The 24,746-nt window shown below is 42.9% G+C and overlaps 1 protein-coding gene across 9 annotated transcripts in view; it reads left to right on the top strand.

The window, feature by feature from the left end:
• The window catches only part of PALM2AKAP2 (PALM2 and AKAP2 fusion), a 410,575-nt gene extending 386,499 nt beyond the window's left edge, over positions 1–24,076 (top strand). For 5 of the 9 annotated variants that reach the window (XM_038402229.2, XM_043514421.1, XM_043514419.1 and 2 more), the window contains 3 exons: positions 4,796–4,974; positions 8,520–8,558; positions 21,384–24,076. In XM_038402229.2, coding sequence (XP_038258157.1) covers positions 4,796–4,974; positions 8,520–8,558; positions 21,384–21,476 — 311 coding nt within the window. In that variant the 3' untranslated portion in view covers positions 21,477–24,076. The remainder of the gene's footprint in view (positions 1–4,795; positions 4,975–8,519; positions 8,559–21,383) is intronic. The other 4 variants (XM_038402230.2, XM_043514422.1, XM_038402241.2 and 1 more) reach the window with 2 other exon arrangements.
• Positions 24,077–24,746: the final 670 nt, after the last annotated feature.

The following is a 24,746-nucleotide window of genomic DNA, read 5'->3' as shown; positions in this document are numbered from 1 at the left end:
CCCAGGGCCAGTAACACCAGCTGCTGGGGGACTGGAGCCGCTCCGGCAGACCAGGAACTGCTGCCTAGGACACTTGAGCAGCGGCTGGTTTTGCTGTTCCCGGGGGCCACTTGAGCAGCTGGCTCCAGAGCCAGCTGTGTGGGCGGCCCTGGGGTCAGCCACACTGGCCCCCGCAGAAGTCACGGAGGTCGTGGAAAGTCATGGAATCCATGACTTCTGCAGGGGCCATAACCATGAGTCATGGACTTGGTCTCAGAGGAGAGGTTTGTAGCTGTGAAAGGAAGGGACACTCTCCCTCAGCATCAGGGTAAGGATCTGCAGCCATTGAACACAGCTGGCTTTGTGCTGCAGACCAAGGCAGGGGCAAAATTTGATTAAGGGCTTGTCTACACTACAGCACACAGCTACAGCACTGTAGTGTACTTGCTACAGCGACGGGAGGCATTCATGTATTTACAGGGGAAACGTGACACCCTGCCTCCCTAAACTACACTGGTCTCCAGTAGCACTGCCACTGGTCAGGTTCTATCAGCATTATCATCATCACTCCTGGTTTTCAGAAGTTTATAATGTGCCTAATAGCATTTGCTTCTGGTAGAAACAATGCGAATAATCTCATCCTGCATTTTATTTCTATTGTCCGGTTTTCATTGTTAAAGGCTATATCGAAGTTAAACAATGTATCCCGTGTTAAGTCATGTGAGGGAAAATATAGGCCGGAAACATTATTGATCTATATATATATTAGACTAAAGATCCACTGTTGTGATGTGATTGCTTTTGGTGCTTTGGAAATATTTTTTTTATTTTTGGGACAGTGTCAACTTGAAAAAAAGAAAAGGAGTACTTGTGGCACCTTGAACTTTATTTTTAAATTTGACTAATTTCAACAGAGTCCCGTTTGTCACAGGACACCCTTGAAATAGTTTAATATACAGAATATATTGCTTCCCTATCTCTAAGGGCCTTTTCAGCAAGGGAGAGTGGATGGGGCTAGGAGCAGCAGAATGTAATTTGCTTGGGCCCATCTTTGGCCCACCCTCCCACTCTTCTGTGCACTCGCACTGACTGGCCTCTTTAGCAGCACTATTGAGGTATAAGGCATCCTGGCTTCTAAACTCCTCCCTGGGACCTGCAGAGGAATCCCGGGAACGAAGAATCCAAACACCTGCTGCTCCACCCTCTGGGCTCCCTAATCCTGTGAGGGAAGATGGGGGCAATCCAGTCTTCTATTGCTCACCACTGTCGAGGGTTGGGGAGGGAAGAACAGCTCCCTGATCCCAGAGGAGAACCAGGGAGGGGGAACGGCTCCCTCACCAAGGCTCACATTTCTCCCCAGACCCATGCAGAGGTTTGGAGACTGAGAAAAGGGTCTCTCAGCTCCTGATGCCCCTTGGCTTGGCACAGGCCTCTAGGAAACATCCTTCTAGTACCAAACTTAGAAGGAACAGCAATTCTGCTGTGTCAGCTGAGCACCCTCCTACAGACCCTGGAAGAGCATACATGAGAGTATCCCCCGCCCTCCAAAGAGTTCATGAGACAGGAAGCGCAGCTGCCCAGAGACTGAAATGAGAGGGGGAGAGAAATCGTTTCCCAGTAACTTTCTTCAGTTCCAGGAATCTGGGGTCAGCCATCATCACAGCCACTGCTGAACCGCAGCATCTTTTCCTGTTGACAAGACCAAGAAACATAACTCTGAAGAGAGGGGTTTATCATGTTTGCTCTCTGCCCTTTCTTGATGGCCTTCCAAAGGAGGCATTATGGGTTTTCGGGAATACAATATGTATTCAAAGGGAGAATATGATCCCATTTCCCTTGAAGGCAGTGGGAGTTCTGCCATGGGAGCAAGAGCAAGCTCATAACCTTTAACTCCCAGTCTCTTCTTTGGCTCACCGTGTTTCTTCTCTGGGAGCAAGATTCCTGTCCATTTTACTTTGCAGCCTTTACACAAGAACTGAACATGTCACGCAAGCGCTAGCCAGCAACCCAGGCCCATGTGTCAGCAAATACCTTTGTTCTGGTTTGTTATTGTCGGGTCACAAGCAGTGCACGCTTTCTGGATTTCTTGCTTTTTAAAAAGACTGGAAAAGCTACCGTGTGACCTTGGGCAAGTCTCTGCACCTCTTTGTCTCAGTCTCCCCATCTAGAATACTGGAATAATGATGATACTGCAGTGAAATGTACATGTAACAGTACACTTTCCTGGATGGACTCCTAGTGGCAATATAGGAATTTTTTATTTGTATTATCATAGCACCTTGGAGCCCTAGTAATGGACCAGGACCCCATTGTGCTAGGCGCTATACAAACGCAGAACAAAAAGACTTTCCCTGCCCCAAAGAGCTTACAATGTAAGTATAAAATAAGAGACAGCAGATGAATGCAGACAACATTCTGCAAGGAAACAAATAGACAGTGGTCACAGCAGACCAGCGGCCTAACTGTTGTCAAGATTTGTATTGGCATCACTGCAAAGGAGAGTTTTAAGGAGGGATTTGAAGGAGAAAACTGAAGTGGCTTTGTGGATGTTTATGGAGAGCTCCTTGCAAGGGAGGGGCAGGCCCACCTGGATGGGGAATACCTGGAGATGTTTCTTTTGTTTAATTCTGATCAGATCTCCAAAGCCTGCACCTTGCAGGGTTTTCTAGCAGGTGGAGAGATTGAGATTGTTTGGGGGTAGAAGGAGCCGCTTTCAGTTATGAGCATTTTGTACAGTTCTGAGGGTTTGTTAAGGTGACGGCGTGTTTATGCCTGATGGAGAAATCACAAAAGGCCTTGTTGGAAACACTGAGGGCCTGATTCATCCCTGCAGTACACGTGTGTGCCCAAGGAACTGACACCAGCATTCAAATGCAATGGGGAATCGAGCCCTGAACCTTTAACTTTTAACACCAACATGATTTTCCATTAGTTCCGTCATTCGTTGGGAGTTGCTTTTATTCTCTTCTTTTGGACACCCCTAGCCCTAGCTAACACATACTGTTGTACCAGAGAGTGCAGCACCCACAGGGCCTCATGCTGAGTTCTGTTATGTTGGGACAAATCCGTGATGTCTGTGGAGTTACTCAAGATGAGACTCTGAGCCCATGGCATAGAAAATCCCACAAACCTCAGAGACCCTTTGCCATTTCTAGGGACATCCCAGTAGGTTTGGGGGTGGAATTTCCAGATGATTCTCAGTATTTGTGAATTTAAGCCATACCTGTAACATTGTATCTATCAGTGTTGTTGGGTTTTTCCACCTTGGGTCAGAAATGAAACAAGCCCAGCAAGGGGATTTCTTGTTAAAGGTCTCTGTGGGCTTTGCTCAGAGTTCACTTCTTTCTTTAAAAAGAAAGCCTCTAGATTCTAAACAGCATGCATTTATTTGCTGTGTGGGACCTCTGGTGGCCGCAGCTTTCCATGACTTGTTCTGTGAGTTACTCGCTTTTTGATTTGTCTCAGCAAAGGAACAACTGAAAATCCATTCACAGTCCTCCTAATTAACCCCATTTGTTTCTCTGTGTGGTTTTGTTTTAAAGAGACTTCACGTCTAGGGGAAAGTTAGTGTGACTTTGTTTCTACATTTCCTTTTCCCACTGTAGCTGATTATATTTAGATTTAAACAGAAGAATTCTCCTTTATTTGTTTTGCTTCCTGTAAAAGGGGCCTCCCTCTTCTTGTGCCCTGAAGTCCTTATTTCCAAGCTCTTCAGTTTCCTTGCCTGAGGTTTGCAGTCATGGTCCTCATCCTTTCAGATGAGAAAGGCTAGACAGTGCTTCCTCCAAGCCTATTGACACTACCCTTCAATCATCCAGAGGAGTCGCTGCCTTGTGACATAAGATACAACCTCTCTTCCCAGGAGACCTCCCAGCATCTGCCAGCCTGGAGAATGAAAGCCTCAGGTCCGCAGCTGAATCGGGGGAAAAGGGGGGGGGGAGGATGTCTCACAGTATACAGAGCAGTAGCAATAGTCTTCTTGTATGATCAGTCTTCCCCACGTGCCTGCTTTGTACACAATTCTCCAGCTAGGGTAGTTAAGTCACGAGTATGTTGCCTAGTGAGCAAACGGTCCTGTCAGAACTACAGCCTGAATTAATCCTGGCTCCCAGCCTTTTCATCTAACCAGTGGATATGGGGTTCACAAATTCTTCCATTGCCTGGATTACATCTTAATTGAGAGTGTGTTTCACAGATCACCTTCCCCTCCCACTCACAATCACATGGTTGCATAGGAAAGAAATACTAGGAAATATATCTAAGGTATTTTTATCTCTTTTCATGCAATTTAGCAGCTGGAAACAAGAAGGAGCCAGAACCATGTAACCGGATCGCCCATGTGCTCCGTGGAACACAGTTTGGGACCCTCTGCACTGTGACACTGTGCAGTTTTTTGGATGTCTGATTCAATAAAATCAAGTCCAGCAATTTCCATAAGCTTTCATGTATGTCCAGAGCACAGAAATGAGACATTAGGGGTCGGGGGGAGAGGGGTGATTCTAGTAATGAGCAGTGGTAGGGTAGATATGTATATATGTCACTTGACAGCTTTGCTAGATGTTATGAAATAAGATCACTTAAATGTTTGTGCAAGTCTGGTCCGGGAGGGGGAAAAGGAGGAATTTGAAATTCACTTTGGCCGTGTTTGTTTCAATACATTATTTTATAAACTATGTTCCAGAATTTCTCTCTGTTCAGTCCACACTGGAAATATTGCTCCAACTCGTTCCTTTGCAATGCGTTCCTTTTGTGTCTTCAGTTGGAAACTACTTGGGAATCTGTCCATTTAGAAAGGGGTCCCTTCCTGTCGTTTCAGGGAAGATAGAGAAGATCAGACCTCCTCCATCCCCGACAACAGAAGGTCCCCTCTCCCAGTCTGACTTACTGCCTGACGAGGCTGCAGGATCCCAGAGGCCCAAGAATTTGATGCAGACCCTCATGGAGGATTATGAAACACACAAAACTAAGAGGCGTGAGAGGATGGATGACAGCAGTGTAAGTACACTCTTCCCTTCCCCTCTTCAGTGTGTGTTTCACTACAGGCAGATTGCTGGGGTTGATAGGACAACATTTGGCCTCTTAAAGATCAAGTGTTCTGTTGAGAGTGACTCGCTGAGTGCCTTAAAGATGTTTAAAAAATTTTTAAAAAACAAAACACTCCAGTATCAGTTTATCTGAAGGGGGGAAAATCAATCCATCATAGTGACAATCCTATAATAATAAACTATGCCTAGTTGCCCTCTGTGATCACAGGTGAATTAACTGTTCACTAAAAGCCTGCAATGAACTACGTAACTGCAGTATGAGCCTTATTGCTCGTATCTGTGCATTACAAGTATTCACTCAGCACTCATTAGACTCCCAAAGTCCTATCCCAGTACACTCTGGGTTCAGTGTAAGACCTAGGATGGATTCCCTGAGGACAATATCTTCTTGGGTTGCTCTAGGATCTGGTTAGGAACTTGTGGAATGGGATCCTGGACTTACAGTGGATGGAATGCTGTTTCCCATTGAGTCTGGTCTGTTCTTTCCTACAAGCAGAAAGGGGAAATGGACAAAATACTGCTCTGAGTTCTTCATGTAGGTGCCTTCAAGCTTTTGAACTACTAACATTAATGTTCAGATGGTCATCAGAGTAGGGAAATGGGTATGAATTTCACGGCTAATGACTGTCAGATGCATACAGTAAGCAAACTGTTCTCCCATCATTACACCGGGACTTTACAAAGGTCACTGTTGTGAGTATAAATGCTGTGTGCGTCGGACAGATGGGTAGTATAAACCCTTACATGTATATGATTATTGTTAGGGTTACTATTTGCCGTTGTTGTTTTTTATTTGCTCTAGCACCCACAATGTGCCAGACTCTTTCCAAACACTTAAGGAAAACAATCCCAATCCAAGGAGCTCATAATCGAAGGAAACCATTTTCTAAGCACTTCCGCTAGAGATACAACCCTGTTAAGACTATAGTCTTTAAAGTTTACACTGAAAACAGTAGCCCACAGAATATGCTGAGTTTTAATCTTTGGTGTTTAACATTATATCAACAGTGTATGAGACTTCAGATTAGAAACTGTGAAATGTAAAAGGATCCCACTCCATTTTTGTTTGTAAGTTAATGCAAACTAGAAGGGTGGGTTTGAAGTGCAGACAGATGTTAGGGTCTGAGCCTGCTCCCACTGAAGTCAATGATAAAACTGCCATTGATTTCTATGAAGCAGGATCAAGTCCATAAGCAGGCTTCCCCTGTAGGAAGCGAGCGTATTCTCAGCTCACGTGCTTCCATGGACTTCATCTGATACAAGAAACTTTGCTAACTTGGCTTGTTGCCTTTCTACAGTGAGGACATGTCTCAAGAATGAGTTACTCACCAGTGTCCTCTGCCTCTTTCAGAAGAGGTGACTGTCCAATGGGCTGGATCCTCTAGGTGCAAGTGGATAGTTTTCATTAGGTGGTGTTAGGATTTCCCCCTTGTGTATATTGCTATGCTAGTGTCTGTTGAATAATGCTATCAGACCTTTCATTCAAGAGATTTGGAACCTCATTCTTCTCTCACTTTCTCTGGGTATAAACCAGGAGTAACTTCATTTAAGTTAGTGAAGTAAAACCAGCATAAGGGAGAGGAGAATCGGTCCTTACGTGGCCTTAATAACTTCAGAGTTTGTTTTCATCAGCCTTTTTGCTTTAGATCTTGGAATTGTTCAGAAGTTGCTTTGCTAAGAGATAAAGACGGATTGCACGCTCAGCATAACCTTTTCCTTGTAGCACTGATGAGTGCAGGTGACTTATCAAGCAATGGCTTATGACTGGAATTCTTTGTTGTAGTCATTACATTGTTCCCTGCTGTATGCGGTTCACCATGTAGCACATGTGAATGCTGCTGTTCTCATAGAGATGTCATTATGCTGAGGGCCAGACTCTCTGTTCAGTTACACCAGTGCATCTCCACTGAAGTCAGTGGGGTTGCACGGGTGCCTTCTCGAAAAGAAGTTGGCCAAGATTGTTTGTGTTTGAAATGCGCTTCTGTGTCTTGATTGAGAATTTTGGTCCAAATGAAGAGCATCACGCCATAGAAACAGAACTCTGGGTATCATGGCAGCTCAGTGATGATAACACTATTAAAAGCCTCTGATAATTAGAATTTTTACTGCCATACAATTAGCATCATCAAACAAATTGTGCACCAGATCCTCCACTGGGATACATTGACGTAGTTCCATTGAAGTTAAAGGAGCTATACCAATTGACCCCCCACTAAAGGTCTGGCCCATTTTTATTTTCATTTTCATGTTCTGAAAGCTCATCTGGAGCCCAATTTTTTTTTAAAATGTATTTATGTTCCCCTTTCTGCTTGTCTAAAATCCTATCATAGGGCTCTGTTTGTAAGACCAGAATGAGCCTCCCCTAAACAGCTGGAATGTTTTTTTTTCCTCCCTTTATTTTCCTTTTCCCTTGTGTAAACTACTTCTGAAGGGGGGGAATAAGAAATTACAAGATAAAGATGTAGCTTTGCCATGCTAAGCTTGCACCATCCTTAGTTAGAGACCATATTTTATGTGCCAGGCTAAGCAATAATTATTTAAACAACCACTAGTTCTGATTTGTCAGCAGAGGCCTTTAAAATGCAGTTTCAGGCAAAAGAGAATAATCTCTGGATCTAATTACATACAAGAGCAAATCACTGAACCATTTTCAAGTGTCTACAACATACTGGGAAAAGCATAATTAACAGGCAAACAGGCAGCTGCCATTTTGAAAATCTGATCGTGTAGAGCAGGCCTCTGGCTCGGCTCACCATGTGAATACAAGGAAAATGAGAGACTTTCTAACTGGTTGGAAGATAAGTTCTTTTGGGTCAAATGCTCCTTTCTGCAGGCTAACACAGAAGGGAGCAAAGCTGAACAGACTCCAGTCCCAGTCCTACAAACGCTAACATATGGAGTAGCCCCCCAGATTTAGATGGGACTATTTGTGTTCTTAAAATTAACCACATGCATAAATCCTGCAGCACATAATAAATAACAGGAAAATTGGTGTTTGCAGGATCAGGCCCTTGTGTACTCCCTGCTCCAGTGGCACAAGAAGGCGCTTTGTTTTGCTCTAATTTCAGTCTGCTATTCTTCAACATGGCAGCTCCTGTAGGCATTGTCAGCTTTTGTCTTTCATTGTCTGCTTTGACAATGGTCAAATCCAGTGCATTTGCCATTTGAAAGACTTCGCTGCATAAGGGGAGAAAACATTATTCTCTTTCTCTAGCTGTGTCTTCCAAAGAAGAAGCCACTGGGCGGGAGACGATGGGAAGAGGGTACCTGATTCTCTGCCAAGCAGCAAGACTGAAATAGTTTGACCAGTAAGAGTAAACATGATGGCAACTGGCTAAGCAACTTCATTTAAAAACAAATACATTAAAAAACTAACCTTTAAACAGGTCCAAACTGCTTCAAGTTCTGGTTCCAGTTTTTTTGTTTTGTTTTTTTTGTTTCCAACTTCAACACGTCTGTTCAATGTACTAATGCTGGTCTTTTCCTTTCCACCAGTACACCTCTAAATTACTGTCTAACAAGGTTACTTCCGAGGTACTTTTCAACTGCTTATCTTTGCTTTCTCTTGCATGGTCATTCCAAATGCACCTTGTTTCAGTTTGCATTTCCATGCTGAGTGTCAGTGCGGTTTCACATCAAAATAGGGGTGAGGGTGTGTATGGGGGTGTGACCGGGGCCCTAGGGGAGCCAACTGAGGTCAGTCAGTTGGGGTGAACTTCAAAGAATGGGGCAGGCAATCCCAAAAGCTGGTAGATATTCCAATACTTAGATTTACCAAGCCAGCACAAAACAGCTTCTATAATACTTCACTGGTTACCCAGAAGCCAACAACACAGTTCCCTTAAAGTAACCCAGCCTCAGGCCTCCATCCAGATACCCAAGTCAAGTATGATGAAGATTACTGAAAATACTATTCATCATAAAAAGTTCTACCAATCCCAGAGGATCGGACATATTACCTGCCAGGTTAATGAATCTTACCCAAATACACGTTACAGCCAATTCTTAAAAACTAAACTAAAATGTGTTAGAAAAGAGAGAGAGCGCATTGGTTAAAAGATCAGTATACACACAGACATGAGTACAGTTCTGAGATTCAAATTCATAGCAGAGATGGTGAGCTTTGTAGTTGCAAAGAGTTCTTTCAGAATTGAGTCCACAGGTTATAGTCCAATGTTTGTATTCAGTCCTTATGACTTAGGCTTCCCCTGCATGAAGCCTCAAGCAGATCCGAGATGACAGGACCAGGATCCAAGTCCTTTTTATACAGTATCAGGCCTTTTTGTAACAGCTCGGAGTCCCTCTGCGAACAATAGATACTCATTTCCTAAGCGGTAATTATCCACACAGATCCACGTAAGGCAATTGCCTGTTTTTACACCATTCACAGATGATTGGCTATATATTTCAAAGAGAGATGAATACAGGGATATCCTAGGTTTGCTATTCATTTAAATGTAAAGAATTTATTTTGATCTCTGCATTAACAGAAAACAGCATAGACAGGGACTGTTGATTACATTGTTGATCTCTACCCATATATATGTAAATACACAAAAACACAAACATTGTCTCCCCATATGTTTTTAAGGGTTGAATTTGAATCATTCATCCTGCAGGATGCTTAACCCTTTCTGATCATGCGTCACAGGGGGATAGTCCCTCTTATCCATCATCAAAACTTTTTTTCCTTATCCTTGGATTCTAATTACAATTTTTGGAGTGATGAAGATTGTGATTAGAGGGAAGGCACCAAACCAAAACCCGGGATGGGAACTTTCCTGAGCGTGGGCGAGTTAGCATCCAGATTTAGATCTGACCTTCCCAGTGGAAACCCTCTGTAATGGGCAAATATAAAACCTCATATCTAAACATCCCCAACCTTTGAGGAGTTATGGACCCAGATCCAAATATTGTGATTCCTGCACATCTCTAGTGATAGTGTCTTCAATAATATCTACATTTGTACAAAGGATAAACACACTGACCTCTCCCTCTTTGACAGCATAGCTTCAAATCCCGATTCCAAGTCACAAAGGAGTTTGGTGACTTCATCCATGTCCCTCTCCTGGGTAGTTTGTTCCACATCACAATATGACCATTCCCAGCATGGAAGTTTGCACTGTTGACAGCCAAGAGACCCAAGGCTGCAGAAGCAGGGGCATTTTAAGTCAGGATTGAAGTGTATTGACAGAACATTTGAAAGGATACTTGCACAGCCCTTACCTCTGCAAAGCTCTTGCTCTGACACATAGGGCTGGTCTACACTGCAAATGTACATGGGCATAACTACATCTCTTAGGAGTCTAAAAAATCCACAACCCTGAGAGAGACAGCTATGCCAACTTCACCCCCGCCCAGGGTAGACAGCACAGAGGACTCCCCCACCCCACCCCACACACACTCTCCTCCTCCTTTTGGGTGTCATTTATGAATGACCAACATAGTATCTGTGTATATGTGGCCTGTAAGAGGCAGTACGCTTTAGATGCCCGATTCATGGGCTTCGGGTGGAGATGTCTTTGTGCCTCCCACAGGGAATGGACAGTATTCTAATGGGAAGGTCTGAGGGGGGAGATAAGTGGGAAAGGAGTGAGAGTTGAAAATGGTTATAGACTAAGGTGAAAATCTGCCATCTGCACTCCCTGTCATTAAACCTCAGCCCTGTGAAGTAGCTTTTCAATCCTGGTGTTTTTGGAATGGATTCTCAACTCAATGCAGAGGACCTTAGCAACGCAACTCTGATCAGCATTAATTGGAGTCCTGTAACACTGCTGGGCTGTGAATATAGTCTGCTGTGGTTTATCTCCTTCAGAATCCTCGGTCGTACATTAAAAGCACACCAGACCTCCTTTCATTGTTCCACTTTTTAAAAGGACTGCTAATAACTGCAGGCTTTCTCACACATGTGCATGTATGGTTCTCCTGGAAACTTCCAGTTTTGTCTTGAATGACTACATAACATTACCAGCTCTAATTCTTAGTGTTCCTTCTACCTACTATACTATAAGGAATACTCTGGGAATGTTTAGTTATAGAGGCAACTGAAAAGTGGTAAGTTTACAGTGCTCACTCACCTTTACAAAATCACCAAATAGCAAGACAGATTAGCTTTGATTGCTGTTGACACTGACCACATTCCAAGACGCTGCACAGCACCAATAACACATTCTTCTGTTAGGACTTCCAGATGTAAGTGCGGTTCCCATTGCACTCTGCAGAAGCCCAGTATTTGCATATACTGTAAAAGCAGGATTTAGCACTCAGTATGTACTGTAAATAAAATATCTTCATGCTGAAGAAAAAGAGTTTTCTTTGTTGGTGCTGTTAGTTGTGTGCCTGTCTGACCAATAACTCAAGCATTTAACTTTCTGTTGGACAGCCATGGTGAATTTCTCAAGAGCAGCCAAACCTGTCTTATGCATTTGTGCTGACAGTTATGTGTGCACAGTTCACTTGTGCAAATTTTTTTTGTGCACGGTCTCTTGTACACACAGCTAGTAGAACTTACATCCTCAGCCTTGACTGGAACTCGGTCTCTGCCCATGAGTGGGTGATAAAGCACAAAAATCGCTTTTGCAAGGATTTGCATGGAAAGAGTTCTGCATACACAAATCAAGGTGACTTTTGAGAACTTAGCTGGAAGTATCCTCAATATTTATCAGCATTAAGACTTAAAAACAAAAAACTGGATGTCGTCATCAGCTGTTGGCTTTTCACCTCACTTGCCTGTAAGCTGTAAGAAGTTGATGGCATTGAGTGCTAGTCAGTTGATCCATTATTCGAAAGAATGTGGCAAGCTCTAACCACGGTGAGGAAATATGCTCCTACTTTGTTTTGTAGTTTACAAACACCTTATGCTTATGGAATTACTCCTGTTTGCAAAAGTTCTCTTGAATTCACTTGTACAAATATCGGAGGCTGGAGTATAGCTAATCTTCCTAGTCAATTGCAAGTCAATTTCGACAATATGTGGGAAATCCTTTTCCCCATACAAGTTCCTGGGGATTTTGCCATTAACTTTAGGACAGCCAGGATTTCAGTCTCTCTGCTTGCATGTCATCTTTGAAATCTTTCTGTGTTTAATTCTGTCAGGCTTAGGTCAGCAGCATCAGGGAGAGATTCAGCTCCTTCACATCAGTATTGCCTCTGTTGTGGAGAGAAATTAACTAGGGTTGCACAATACTAGTCAGTTTCATTTAGTAACAGCTTCTGGAGTGAGATGCACTGGTACTGAATTCTGTCCCTGCTTGCCTCCTTCATCTGCTGGTGCCAGTGACCAAGTATGGGATAATTCACCAGTAAATTTGTTTCTCTCTATCCTCCACTAGGGGGCAGATGGCTAAAACTTGTACCTGCTTCAGTCATTTTTTTTATCATAGAATCATAGAATCATAGAATATCAGGGTTGGAAGGGACCTCAGGAGATCATCTAGTCCAACCCCCTGCTCAAAGCAGGACCAATCCCCAATTTTTGCCCCAAATCCCTAAATGGGCCCCTCAAGGATTGAACTCACAACCCTGGGTTTAGCAAGCCAATGCTCAAACCACTGAGCTATCCCTCCCCCTTATCCTGTTAATCATCCACTTTAAAATAAAACTTGTCATTAAAACAATGTTCTGTAACTCCTAATAAGATCTCCGAGCTGAAACTCCAACATGTGTGAGAGAGGTGAAGAACAATTTTCACAGTTCTAAAGCCTTCCAAATATTTATTTATATTTATCTGTCCTTTCAACGTTTCTGCCATCTGAAATCTCTCTGTTTAATGTGACTTGGTGATCAAATTCATTTTTCCAAACAGAATATATTTTTTACATCAGTTGGCTATTTTCATTAGAACTTGTTCCATTACGAGGTAGCCTTGTCAATTATTCAGTCGAAGCCTGAGAGAACCACTCCTAGCTTTGTTAATGTTATAATCTTTGTGGAGCCTATGTGCCAATTTTAGAGGCAATTCCAGACAAGTGACAAAATCCAGAGAGCAGTAACAGCAAAGGAGATGTCCATTCCCAGTCCTGGTTTTTCAGCGTGTGCATTTTACATGCAGGATGCAATTTATCGGGGAGTTAGGCACCTAACTCCTGTAGGGATAATTCTGCTGTCAGCTCCACTAATACTACGCCATGCATGAGTGTAGCCGAGAGCAGAGGGCAAGATTCCAATACCTTGACTTGCACTGATTAGCACCTTACTCCACGAATAGTCCTGTTGACTTAAATCCACTTGCTGGACACTTCAGCATACACCAGTGTCGCCACCCTAAGCCACATAAACGCAGCACAGGGTATATGGTTCCTTACTGTCCACTCCAAATTATAGGTCTTTACTACTTGTGCTAAATGAGAAACGCTATGGTCTAACGCTAGGATCCATGCCTATATTTAGAGCTCTGAGCAGTGGACCAGATTCTGATGTCATTTCTCCAGCGAGAAGTCCATTTACTTCACTCCATTGCTGGACACTTATACAGATACCACAGGTCATCAGTGGGAGTAAATTAGCTACCCAACTGAAATAAGAAAAGGAGTACTTGTGGCACCTTAGAGAATAACAAATTTATTTCAGTGGGGAGATTCACTGAATGCATCCGATGAAGTGAGCTGTAGCTCACAAAAGCTTATGCTCAAATAAATTTGTTAGTCTCTAAGGTGCTACAAGTACTCCTTTTCTTATTGCGAATACAGACTAACGTGGCTGCTACTCTGAAACCTGTCAATTGAAATAGGTGTTTTGGCCCAGAACTGGGTGTATTATGGGTATTCCACACACAAAAAGGACCTAGCTCAGCCTGTTTTGGGAATTCCTTGTATATTTGACACAAGACTAGTTTGGAGTCCATTTTGCTGTCCATTTCACAGATTTTAGTAGAGAAATTGAGCCGTTCCCAGTTAGGCCCTCGACTTCTTACAGTAGAACCTCAGAGTTACGAACACCTTGGGAATGAAGGTTGTTTGTAACTCTGAACAAAATATGGTTGTTCTTTCAAAAATTTACAACTTACAAATATTTGTACAAATTTACAACTTACAAAAATTTAAAACTTACAAATACGCTGGAGGGGAGGGATAGGATACAGAAGGACCTAGACAAATTGGAAGATTGGGCCAAAAGAAATCTAATGAGGTTCAATAAGGATAAGTGCAGGGTCCTGCACTTAGGATGGAAGAATCCAATGCACCGCTACAGACTAGGGACCGAATGGCTCGGCAGCAGTTCTGCGGAAAAGGACCTAGGGGTGACAATGGACGAGAAGCTGGATATGAGTCAGCAGTGTGCCCTTGTTGCCAAGAAGGCCAATGGCATTTTGGGATGTATAAGTAGGGGCATAGCGAGCAGATCGAGGGACGTGATCGTTCCCCTCTATTCGACACTGGTGAGGCCTCATCTGGAGTACTGTGTCCAGTTTTGGGCCCCACACTACAAGAAGGATGTGGATAAATTGGAAAGAGTACAGCGAAGGGCAACAAAAATGATTAGGGGTCTAGAGCACATGACTTATGAGGAGAGGCTGAGGGAGCTGGGATTGTTTAGTCTGCAGAAGAGAAGAATGAGGGGGGATTTGATAGCTGCTTTCAACTACCTGAAAGGGGGTTTCAAAGAGGATGGCTCTAGACTGTTCTCAATGGTAGCAGATGACAGAACGAGGAGTAATGGTCTCAAGTTGCAATGGGGGAGGTTTAGATTGGATATTAGGAAAAACTTTTTCACTAAGAGGGTGGTGAAACACTGGAATGCGTTACCTAGGGAGGTGGTAGAATCTCCTTCCTTAGAGGTTTTTAAGGTCAGGCTTGACAAAGCCCTGGCTAGGATGATTTAACTGGGACTTGGTCCTGCTTTGAGCAGGGGGTTGGACTAGATGACCTTCTGGGGTCCCTTCCAACCCTGATATTCTATGATTCTATGATTCTATGAACTGAATATTGACTTAGTACAGCTTTGCAAATTTACTCCCCATGGTCCCCTGCCCCATCCCCTCTCTTTCCTCTCCTCTCTGTCCTATTCCTCTCTATCCTTTTCTTCCCTCTGCCCTATCCCATCCCCTGTCCTTCCCCACTGCCTCTTTCCCACCACCCCATCCCCTTCCCTCATCTCCCCTGCCCCTCTTGCCCTGCCCCACCTCAGACACTCTCCGTAATAGGATGGTGACCAGGCAGGGCGCCCAGCACACATAGATGGGGAAGGCGACTGGCACTAGGAACCAGGAGGTGGCATCCAGCTGCAGAGACAGCGGCCACCCTCCCTCACCTGGCAGGAGAAGCGGCTCCGTCCCCCAGAAACGTACCGGGAGGGGATGCAGCATGGGAACAACAGAGCTCCTCTCCACCCCAGCAGGCCAAGCAGAGCAATCCTTAGGCAGCTCAGTGCTCGCAGAAATCGGCGGGGCAGTGGCACATGATCCCATGTGCCCCCCACATGCCTTATCTCTGTTTGGGGTGGCAATGCCCCCCCTGCATCTCCCCAAAACTACACTCCTGTGTGCAGTTGACCCATCAGTTTGTAACTCTGATGTTTGTATCGCCATGGTTCTACTGTATCTGATGAGTGTAATGGCAAAAACAGAAGGCATGATTCACCACTGCATTAGGCAGTTTTCCACCAATGTAATCCTATTGGTTTCAGGGACAGATGTAAAACTGGAGTGATGTAGTGGTGAATCTGGGCCAGGTTTCTCTTCGGTTTCTTTTCATTGGGTACTTCCAATGTGGTGGTTAGTTAAAGGGTACATTAGCTTATCAAATGAAAATCTTATCAAAACTTAACAATAAGCTGATTATCAGTAAATCTATTTATTTATAGAGAATAACTCCATGTTCCTCTCTTCCAGAATGTCTTTGATTTATCCTACTCTTCCTTTTTTGCATCCCTTCCTTCTGGCCCATTCCTTCTACTAAAATAGTGCGGGGCCAGGTCTTGAAGTCTTTGCTCAGCTTTCCAGCAAAGCTGCCATTGATTTCAGCAGGTCAAATGCTGAGGAGAGCTCATCAATGGAACTGCTGCTCATCAATTTCAAGGCCTGTTGGGACCATTGTGATCATCTCGGCTGAGCTCTCGCATGCCACATTACTCCCCAAAACAATTCCTAGAGCAGATCTTTTAGAAGAACTTCCAATCTTGATTTAAAAATTGCCAGTGATGGAGAATCCACCATGACCCTTGGTAAATTGTTTCCATGATTAAGTACTTTCATGTTAAGAATTTACGCCTTATTTCCAGTATGAATTTGTCTAGCTTCAACTTCCAGCCATTGGATCGTGTTAGACCTTTCTCTGCTAGATTGAAGAGCCCATTATTAAATATTTGTTCCCCATTTAGATATGTATAGACAGCGCAATCAAATTATCCCTTATCCTTGTCTTTGTTAAACTAAATCGATTAAGCTCTTGACTCTCACTACATGGTACGTTTTCTGATCCTTTAATCATTCTCGTGGCTCTTCTGTGAACTCTTTCCATTATTTCAACATCCTTCTTGAATTGTGAGCACCAGAACTGGACACAGTATTCCAGCAGCGGTCGCACCAATCCCAACTGTATAGGCTCTTTTTTCCTATTCAAGAATCCCCTGCTTAGTATCTCAGGATCAAATTAGCCCTTTTCGCCACATTGTCACAATGGGAGCTCAAATTCAGCTGATTATCAAATGCCCCCTCCCTCACACCAAATCTTTTTCAGAGTCTGCTTCCCACAGTAGAGTCCGGTTTGGCCTACGGTCTTTGTTCCCACACCCATACATTTGCATTTAGCCATATTAAAAGGTATATTGTTTGCCTGCACCCAGTCTACCAAGTGATCCAGATTGCTCTGAATCAGTGACCTGTCCTCTTCATTCTTTACCACTCCCCCAATTTTTGTCATCTGCAAACTTTATCAGTGATGATTTTGTTTTCTTCCAGGTCATTGATAAAAATGTTAAGTCACATAAGGTAGAAAGTCGATCCTTGCGGGACCCCAGTGGAAACGCACCTGTTCGATAATGATACCCCATTTACAATTACATTTTGAGATCTATAAGTTAGCCAGTTTTTAATCCATTTAATGTGTGCCATGACAATTTTATATTCTAGTTTTTTAATCAAAATGTCATGTGGTGCTAAGTCAAATGCCTTACAGAAGTCTAAAGTATAGTACATCAACAGATTTCAGAGTAGCAGCCGTGTTAGTCTGTATTCGCAAAAAGAAAAGGAGTACTTGTGGCACCTTAGAGACTCAGATGTTCTTGTTAACTGCTGGAAATAGCCTACCTTGCTTGTCACCATGAAAGGTTTTCCTCCTTCCCCCCCCCCCCCCCCCCCCGCTGCTGGTGATGGCTCATCTTAAGTGATCACTCTCCTTACAGTGTGTATGATAAACCCATTGTTTCATGTTCTCTGTGTGTGTATATAAATCTCCCCACTGTATTTTCCACCAAATGCATCCGATGAAGTGAGCTGTAGCTCACGAAAGCTTATGCTCAAATAAATTTGTTAGTCTCTAAGGTGCCACAAGTACTCCTTTTCTTTTTACATCAACAGAGACATTAAAGTCATTGGAAGCTGTGGTGCCTTGCACTTCTCATTCTTTGGCCCAATGAGAGTTATGACCAAGTTAAAAACTTAAGTAGAGGCTTTGTGGACCAGCTGATAGACATGGTGGTTGTTTGCTATCATGCCTCAATACAGTGTTGATAATTCTTACACAGGGGAAATAAATATCCTGCTTCATCCTCTCCAATGACTAGTCAGTCTCTAATGCTAATTTTGTATGGTTATAGAAATTCTAGTAACAAAGCTGTAGCGGGTAGATGCATTCAGTAGGTTATTGGATCTATGCAAACTCTGGGCCAGATCCTCAGTTGAAGTCATTTACACCATCTGAGGATTTAGCCCAGTGGTTCTCAAACTTTTGTACTGGTAACCCCTTTCACACAGCAAGCCTCTTAGTGCGACACCCTCCCATTATAAATTAAAAATACTTTTAAAAATATTTAACACTATTATAAATGCTGGAAGCAAAGTGGGGTTCGGGGTGGAGGATGACAGCTCATGATCCCCCACATAATAACCTCACAACCCTCTGTGGGGTCACGGCCCCCAGTTTGAGAACCCCTGATCTAGCCCATAGTATTTGTTCCTGCCAGCCATGTTCTTTGACTGAGAACAGTGTTCACATATAATATGGTAGCAGCTTTAAACCAGCGATGAGGCGGGACAAAGGGGACGTAATGGAGGGAAGGATGTTCTCTCTGCTCTTGGGTTTTGGTAGCTTAAAGCTAAAATAGTGCCGATCCAAAGAAGAAATATTAAACTAAAAGGCCAGATCCAGCACTGAAGTCAGTGGAACCATGTTTATTTCACACCAGGTGAGGATCTGGCCCTAGAACACTGGGACTAAAACAAAATCCATCCTGTTTTATGTTAGCCTGAACCTAAGGCCCAAATTGTGCAGTCCTCACTAAAGCAAAACTCTCCTCTACTGGCAGTGTGGTTTTGCTCAGATAAGGGCCTCCAATTTTTGCCCTGAGTTTGGTGACTTTTGTATTTACTTTTCATATCCTGTTAGAATGTGACTTCTCCTTTACTGTGCACTTCTCTTCAATCCTCACTCCCCGTTTTCTCCTGCTTCCGCCGCTGCTTGGCAACGCTCCCCAGTTCTGAAGCTAAGAAAGCACCACTTTTTATGTCCTATTGTGCTGAAGCTAAAAGAGCGACTATGTTCCTTTGTTCCTTCTGAACAAGTTATCAAGAAAACCTGGGCAGTGGTGCTGAAGCCCTTTGAGATCTTGTCCTAGGGCATGGTTTATGCAGTCCGAATCCCTAACACCTCATTTAAACCATTAGTCCCCAGCTTTGTAGCTGCAGCAGGATCAATAGGCCATTATTGCTTCTGGGGAGTTTTATTCAAGAAGTGGTGCAGGGTTTTATTGTGTAAACATATTGGTGGATGTGTGAGCACCACTTCCTTCTGTTGGATGGAATCAGATTGGCTTCCGTTTGAATGGTCTTGCCTTCTAATGGTTTACAAAGAGGATATAAGTAGCTTTATGCAGATCTTCAGTAATATAACATTCCAGTAAACCTGGACTGAGCTCTAGGCATGCATAGTTCCTCCCCATCGCTGCGAGGAAAGGAGATATGGCTTCAACTGAAAACTACGTGTGCTGGCTTAGTTTCACCTTGAGTTTGGAAGTTTGTTGATCCACAGGCTCAAAAGAAATGAGAGGGCATGCAAACTACAAGGCACAAACAAAGCTTTGCCAAACCCCTTCTTTCCCCAAACTGCTGAGTGTCCCTGAGCTCTAAATGCACATTCTGAGCCTAAAAAAGAAAAGGAGGACTTGTGGCACCTTAGAGACTAACAAATTTATTTGAGCATAAGCTTTCATGAGCTACAGCTCACTTCATCGGATGCATTCGATGGAAATGTTTTCCACCAAATGCATCTGATGAAGTGAGCTGTAGCTCACAAAAGCTTGTGCTCAAATAAATTTGTTAGTCTCTAAGATGCCACAAGTACTCCTTTTCTTTTTTGCGAATACAGACTAACACAGCTGCTACTCTGAAATTTGGATCCTAGTGTTAGACCACAGAGAATATTCTCATTTAGCGCAAGTAACAATGATTTGTAGCTGTCTGTCAGGAGTTGTAATCTCCTTACTGCATATATGCAGCCTAGTTGGAGACCCTGACATCTGTGAACGAGTCCGATCATGGATTGTTACAAGCTGCAAGACCAAGTAACCTCTACTCACCCACCAACCGGCAGCTAGGTTACCTTCAGCTGCTCTTTGTATCTAGTGTCCTCATTCTTACATTCAGATATTCTGATATTTGTAATCAGGATTGGAGCCCTATTGTGTTGGGCTGTCTATAGACATAACATAACACAGCCCCAGCCCCCAGAGACTAGACAGTCTGTACAGGGCCAAGACATGCCATAGATGTGGCATAGATGTGTAGAGCACACTGGTGAAGCAGGGGACAACAAGGGTGGCAGTAATAGGAATACAGGGCTGCATGGACTAGCTAACCCGGACGCTTTAGAGGCGTCCTAGTTGGTTTGGATTTTTCAACCTAAATCTTTAAACCCCTTGAAAATGTTTCTCATGCGGGATCTGGTTGAAAGTCCTTAGAAGTCATTGAGCATCTTTCCATTGATTTCAGTGGGATTTGGATCGGGTTCAAACTTTAGATCACCCATGAGGTTCTTCTGTGGCATTGGTTAAGCCTGGGAACGCTCTAAAAGGTTTGGTGAGATGTGGAGGACTCGGGACAAACAGCATGTGGAAGGAAGGATCTGATGGAGTATGTCTGAGATTTCCTTTTATTCCCTGAGGGGGAAATTCACCCTTGTGCTGGTGGCAAAGACCAGGCCTGTATATCACATCATCCCTTTTCAGGCATGAGGTGTGTGGTTTTTCAGCCAGAGGACTCTGTGTTCTTCCATGCATGTGTTCCAAGCAATGGCTTTTTCATTGATTTTGCTTCAATCCAAACACCACAGCATGCAAGTGTGAAGGATCCTTATGTCTACAGGTATAGACACGTTTAAATGAAAAACAGTGTGCAAGACAAAGAGCCAGATCCAAAGCCGATCGAAGTCAATGCCAAGGCTCCCATTGTCTACAGTGTGCTGGAACTGTGCCTCAGATAAGGTTCATGTATGTATGTGAAAAAGAAAAGGAGGACCTGTGGCACCTTAGAGACTAACAAATTTATTTGACAGGTTTCAGAGTAGCAGCCGTGTTAGTCTGTATTCGCAAAAAGAAAAGGAGTACTTGTGGCACCTTAGAGACTAACTCTATGCTCTAATAAATTTGTTAGTCTCTAAGGTGCCACAAGTACTCCTTTTCTTTTTGCAAATTTATTTGAGCGTAAGCTTTCGTGAGCTAAGGTGCCACAAGTCCTCCTTTTCTTTTTGCTAATACAGACTAACACGGCTGCTACTCTGAAACCTGTATGTATGTATCTTGTGCTGTACGTAGTCCCCCATGAGAGAGTGAAAATGGATCCTTCATAACCATCCTCCCCCTGCTGGCTATCACTTGACCTGCCTGAATTGGGATGGGGAGTATGCAGATATCCTGAGTTAGGCCTGCAGAGATAGACTTGACTTCTCCACTTCTAACTTAGGCTGCTGTATGAATAGTAGGATTTAAACAGTTCAGCTTGGACCTTATGGGCTATTTGGTGTAACCCTTGCTCACACTGGCAAGCCCTTAGAGACATAAGTAGCCCCGGTTATGCTGCTCATGTGATTGAGTAGTGAGCGTGGACTGCATCATTTAGCTCTGTGTGCTAGTAAGTATGGGTGGGGAAAGATGGATACTAGAGAGGTGTGGAAGAAGTAACCAAATGAAGTGGTGTTTTTTCTTTTCCAGGTCCTTGAGGCTACCAGGGTGAATCGCAGGAAGAGTGCCCTGGCATTGCGCTGGGAGGCTGGAATTTATGCCAACCAAGAAGAGAATGAATAATCCCCTTGCAATAAAACGGGTGTTCGGAACCAAGAAACCAAAAAAAAAAATAAAAATAAAGCAGCAGCATTTAATCCAATATTTATTAAAGATACAACAAGCTCACTGATCCACAGAGACAGGATTGCTCCATCTCCAGGCATCATTAGCGAAAGAGAAAAACTCACCCACAAAATCCACCCCCCTCCCCAAAAGAAAGACTGAGAAGATGTTAGGCATGGACTGGGCAAGGAAGGGTGTCGTCACCGTTGGCAGCAGCAGACCCATTGCAATGGATCAGCATGGGAGGCTGAAGGAGTTGGCAAAAACTTAAGGCAGGGCAAATATATGTGCTTCCTTCTAACTGAATTTCCAGCCCTGCTTTATATCAACGAGAGTTTGGCCCAGAGTAGCCTGGTGTGTCACCAGGCTTCCTTTGGACTTGCCTGCAGCTTCTCCGTCATCCCACCTACTGCATTAAGAACGTTAATATTACTTTGGTTTACTCTAGATAGCCATAAAATGCAATGATTTTTTTTTTGCTGTTATTGGGGGATAGAGGGGGGTTGATGATTCCCCCCCCTTTTTTTTTCTTAATTTATCATTTAAAAATTGGAGGCTGTTATTGCAAATGTACAATCCATGTTTTGCAATCAGAATATTTAATAAAGTACCCAGTTCGTTGCAAACACAATCTGTCAGTTTAGGAGAGAGCTAGAGGGGAATGCGAAGCCAAACGGATAACCTTAGCTTTAGGATCCTGTATATTTGCAATATGAACTGGTCTCCAGTTTCTCAGTGCATATTTCCATAACTGTTTCTAAATATACAATCTGTATTTAGCAGGCAATAACTGTTTTTATGATGGGTGTGGGCAGAGACGTATGTACAAAATGAATAAAGATTGAATAACCTGAGTCAGAAAGGTAAGGGGGGAACACACACAAAAAACAACATTTAATTTTTACTGAGGCAATAATTTAATCAAGCCAGATGATAGCACAAACAGAGGTATGAAGCAAAGGAAAAAAGTTATGTTTTTAACTATATTTATACAGGGTAAAGGGCCTTGGAGTAAATGTAGAGTATGCAGGTTTCCAGGAAATAAAAAGTTAAAGAAGTAATAGAGAGGCAAGAAAAAGGATTATTTTTGCTGTTCAACCGGTGTTTTCAGAGCTAAAAGCAAAATAGAGAACCTTTAGTTCGTGCATAGGCTTGGAATCAGTGACAAAGGGTGTTGTGTGTCTGGGTGTGAGCGCGCACATGTGTGTGAGGTTGGAATTCTAGAATGAACAAGAGCTATGGATGTACAGATTTATTTTCTCCAAAGCTGTTTGCCAGCTATAGGGGTGAGTGAGAATTTCTTTTTTATGAAAAGGGATATAAAATGGCACTAAGCTGATACAGTATTTGTAATATTAAAATTTGACCTGAGATGGTATTTGCATGAATCACAATTGCGAAGTATTGAGCAGTTTTGTAATCTGACATTTAGAAAAGAAATGTGGTATTTATTCTTGAGCTTTGTATTCATATGTAGTATAGAGGCTGCTAAGTTTACTCTTTCTTTTCATGCAAAGCAAAACAATACATATTTTACAACCGGGAACCATAATTTCTGGACTAGAAATTACCAAGTTTAGGAGACATATACCTGTATGTATTGTTTTTATAAACCTAAAATTATTATTTTAACTTCTTTTAAAATAAGCCAAGAGGCTGATTCTCCCCTAAATCCCTCTTCTGTTTTCATACTGCTCTGTGACATGACATGGTGTTTTATTCTGAGGCTCACCTAAAATAGCTTTAGATACTGTGAACATTATTCTGGTGCTTTTATTGGGCAAACACAGAGCTTGTAACCAAAAGATTTTTTTTTATTTCTTTCCAGCCTGTGGTTTGACACGTCTCACATATTTCTTTACACAATCAAACATTTTGAAGCCTGTGTTCAGGGATTATAGTAAAAGTGGTAAATAAGCATTAATTAAACCAGTTCTATGAATTGCCTATTAACAAAAGAAAACCCTTTTGAACTGGACAATTGTCTTGTATTGATTTCTTTAAAGTGAGTCATACTTAAGAGTATACACATATACAAATAGACCAGCTGTTTGGAAATGCAAATCTAGTCGATTCTGACCCGGTTCAATAAAGGTGTGTTACCAGTAGACTATAGGAAGTATAATTCCACAGACTCAGTAGTCTGTTGCCCAGCTGATGGGCAGGTATTGTTTGTAGTAACACTTACAGGAGTTGCACACCTGTATTGAGAGGGGGTTTGGATCCCTCTTGGTTTGAGGAGAGCATAGATGAGTCTTGGAAAGGGCTTCTCTAGCAATATTACATCGTATCAAGCTGTATGTCACAAGTGGCTCATTACTGAGAAATAGTCTTACATCAAGGCACGTACATTTGAACTTCTCACTGCAGTGGTTGGATTCTTACAGCTTTTGCTCCCTTTGAAATGAATTTGCTTCTCCCTCTGCGTGGTTGCAGTTATTTAGGGCTGAGGGCATTGTCGGGAGTTCCTGGCTCTCTCTCACCTCTTAAGACACACGCATCTGTTGTTTTCTTGAGGGATTATTTTTTGTAAGTAAAAAATAAATACCTAAATAAAACATTGGCTGTCACTTCTTCAGCTTGATATTGCTTGTTACGGGGCATCTCCTGCTTTGCGTGCACCTTCCCCTCAATCCCAGGTGTGAAAATAAAGTCAGTCTCCTATAAAGCCGGTGTGGTTTTGCCATCTGGGAAGCCTTTGCGCTGGGATGGAAGCTAAGCCGCATTTTCACATACCCTGCAATAAAAATGTTTGCATGCACCAGTCCAGTACCGCTACCTCTCTACCACTCAACACTTTCTCTTCCAGAAGTTATGAAAGCAAAATCATCATGGTCAGCAGCACATGGTTTAATGCTATGATACCTTAAATACTCTGCAGTTTACTTGCCTCTTCTTTATTTCAGTTGCATGGTACCAAGCATAGATATCTATAAATATAGGCAGGCCTACATCTCTCTATATAAAGAAATCAACAAAGGGCCGCTATTGCCAAATTAATTTGGTCTCCACAAAAGAAATTATAAAAAAAAAACCTTTTCTGTGACAAAGACTGGTTTCAGTGCACGTGTGTAAAGAAAAATATTTAAGCATTGGAATTGTAACTATCCAGTTTTTGGTTACAAATGCAGGTTTCCTGAGTAGTTGTTGTTTCGAAAAGCTGCTAGTTTTGGCTTCATTTTGCTCCTTATCCAAATTACATGAAAGTAAAAAGAATAACGGTGGTTT

Source organism: Dermochelys coriacea, chromosome 5 (assembly GCF_009764565.3).
Source record: "Dermochelys coriacea isolate rDerCor1 chromosome 5, rDerCor1.pri.v4, whole genome shotgun sequence".
Taxonomy (NCBI): Eukaryota; Metazoa; Chordata; order Testudines; family Dermochelyidae; genus Dermochelys; species Dermochelys coriacea.
Note: the sequence above shows the minus strand (reverse complement) of the source record. Positions and strands in the feature narration are given on the sequence as shown.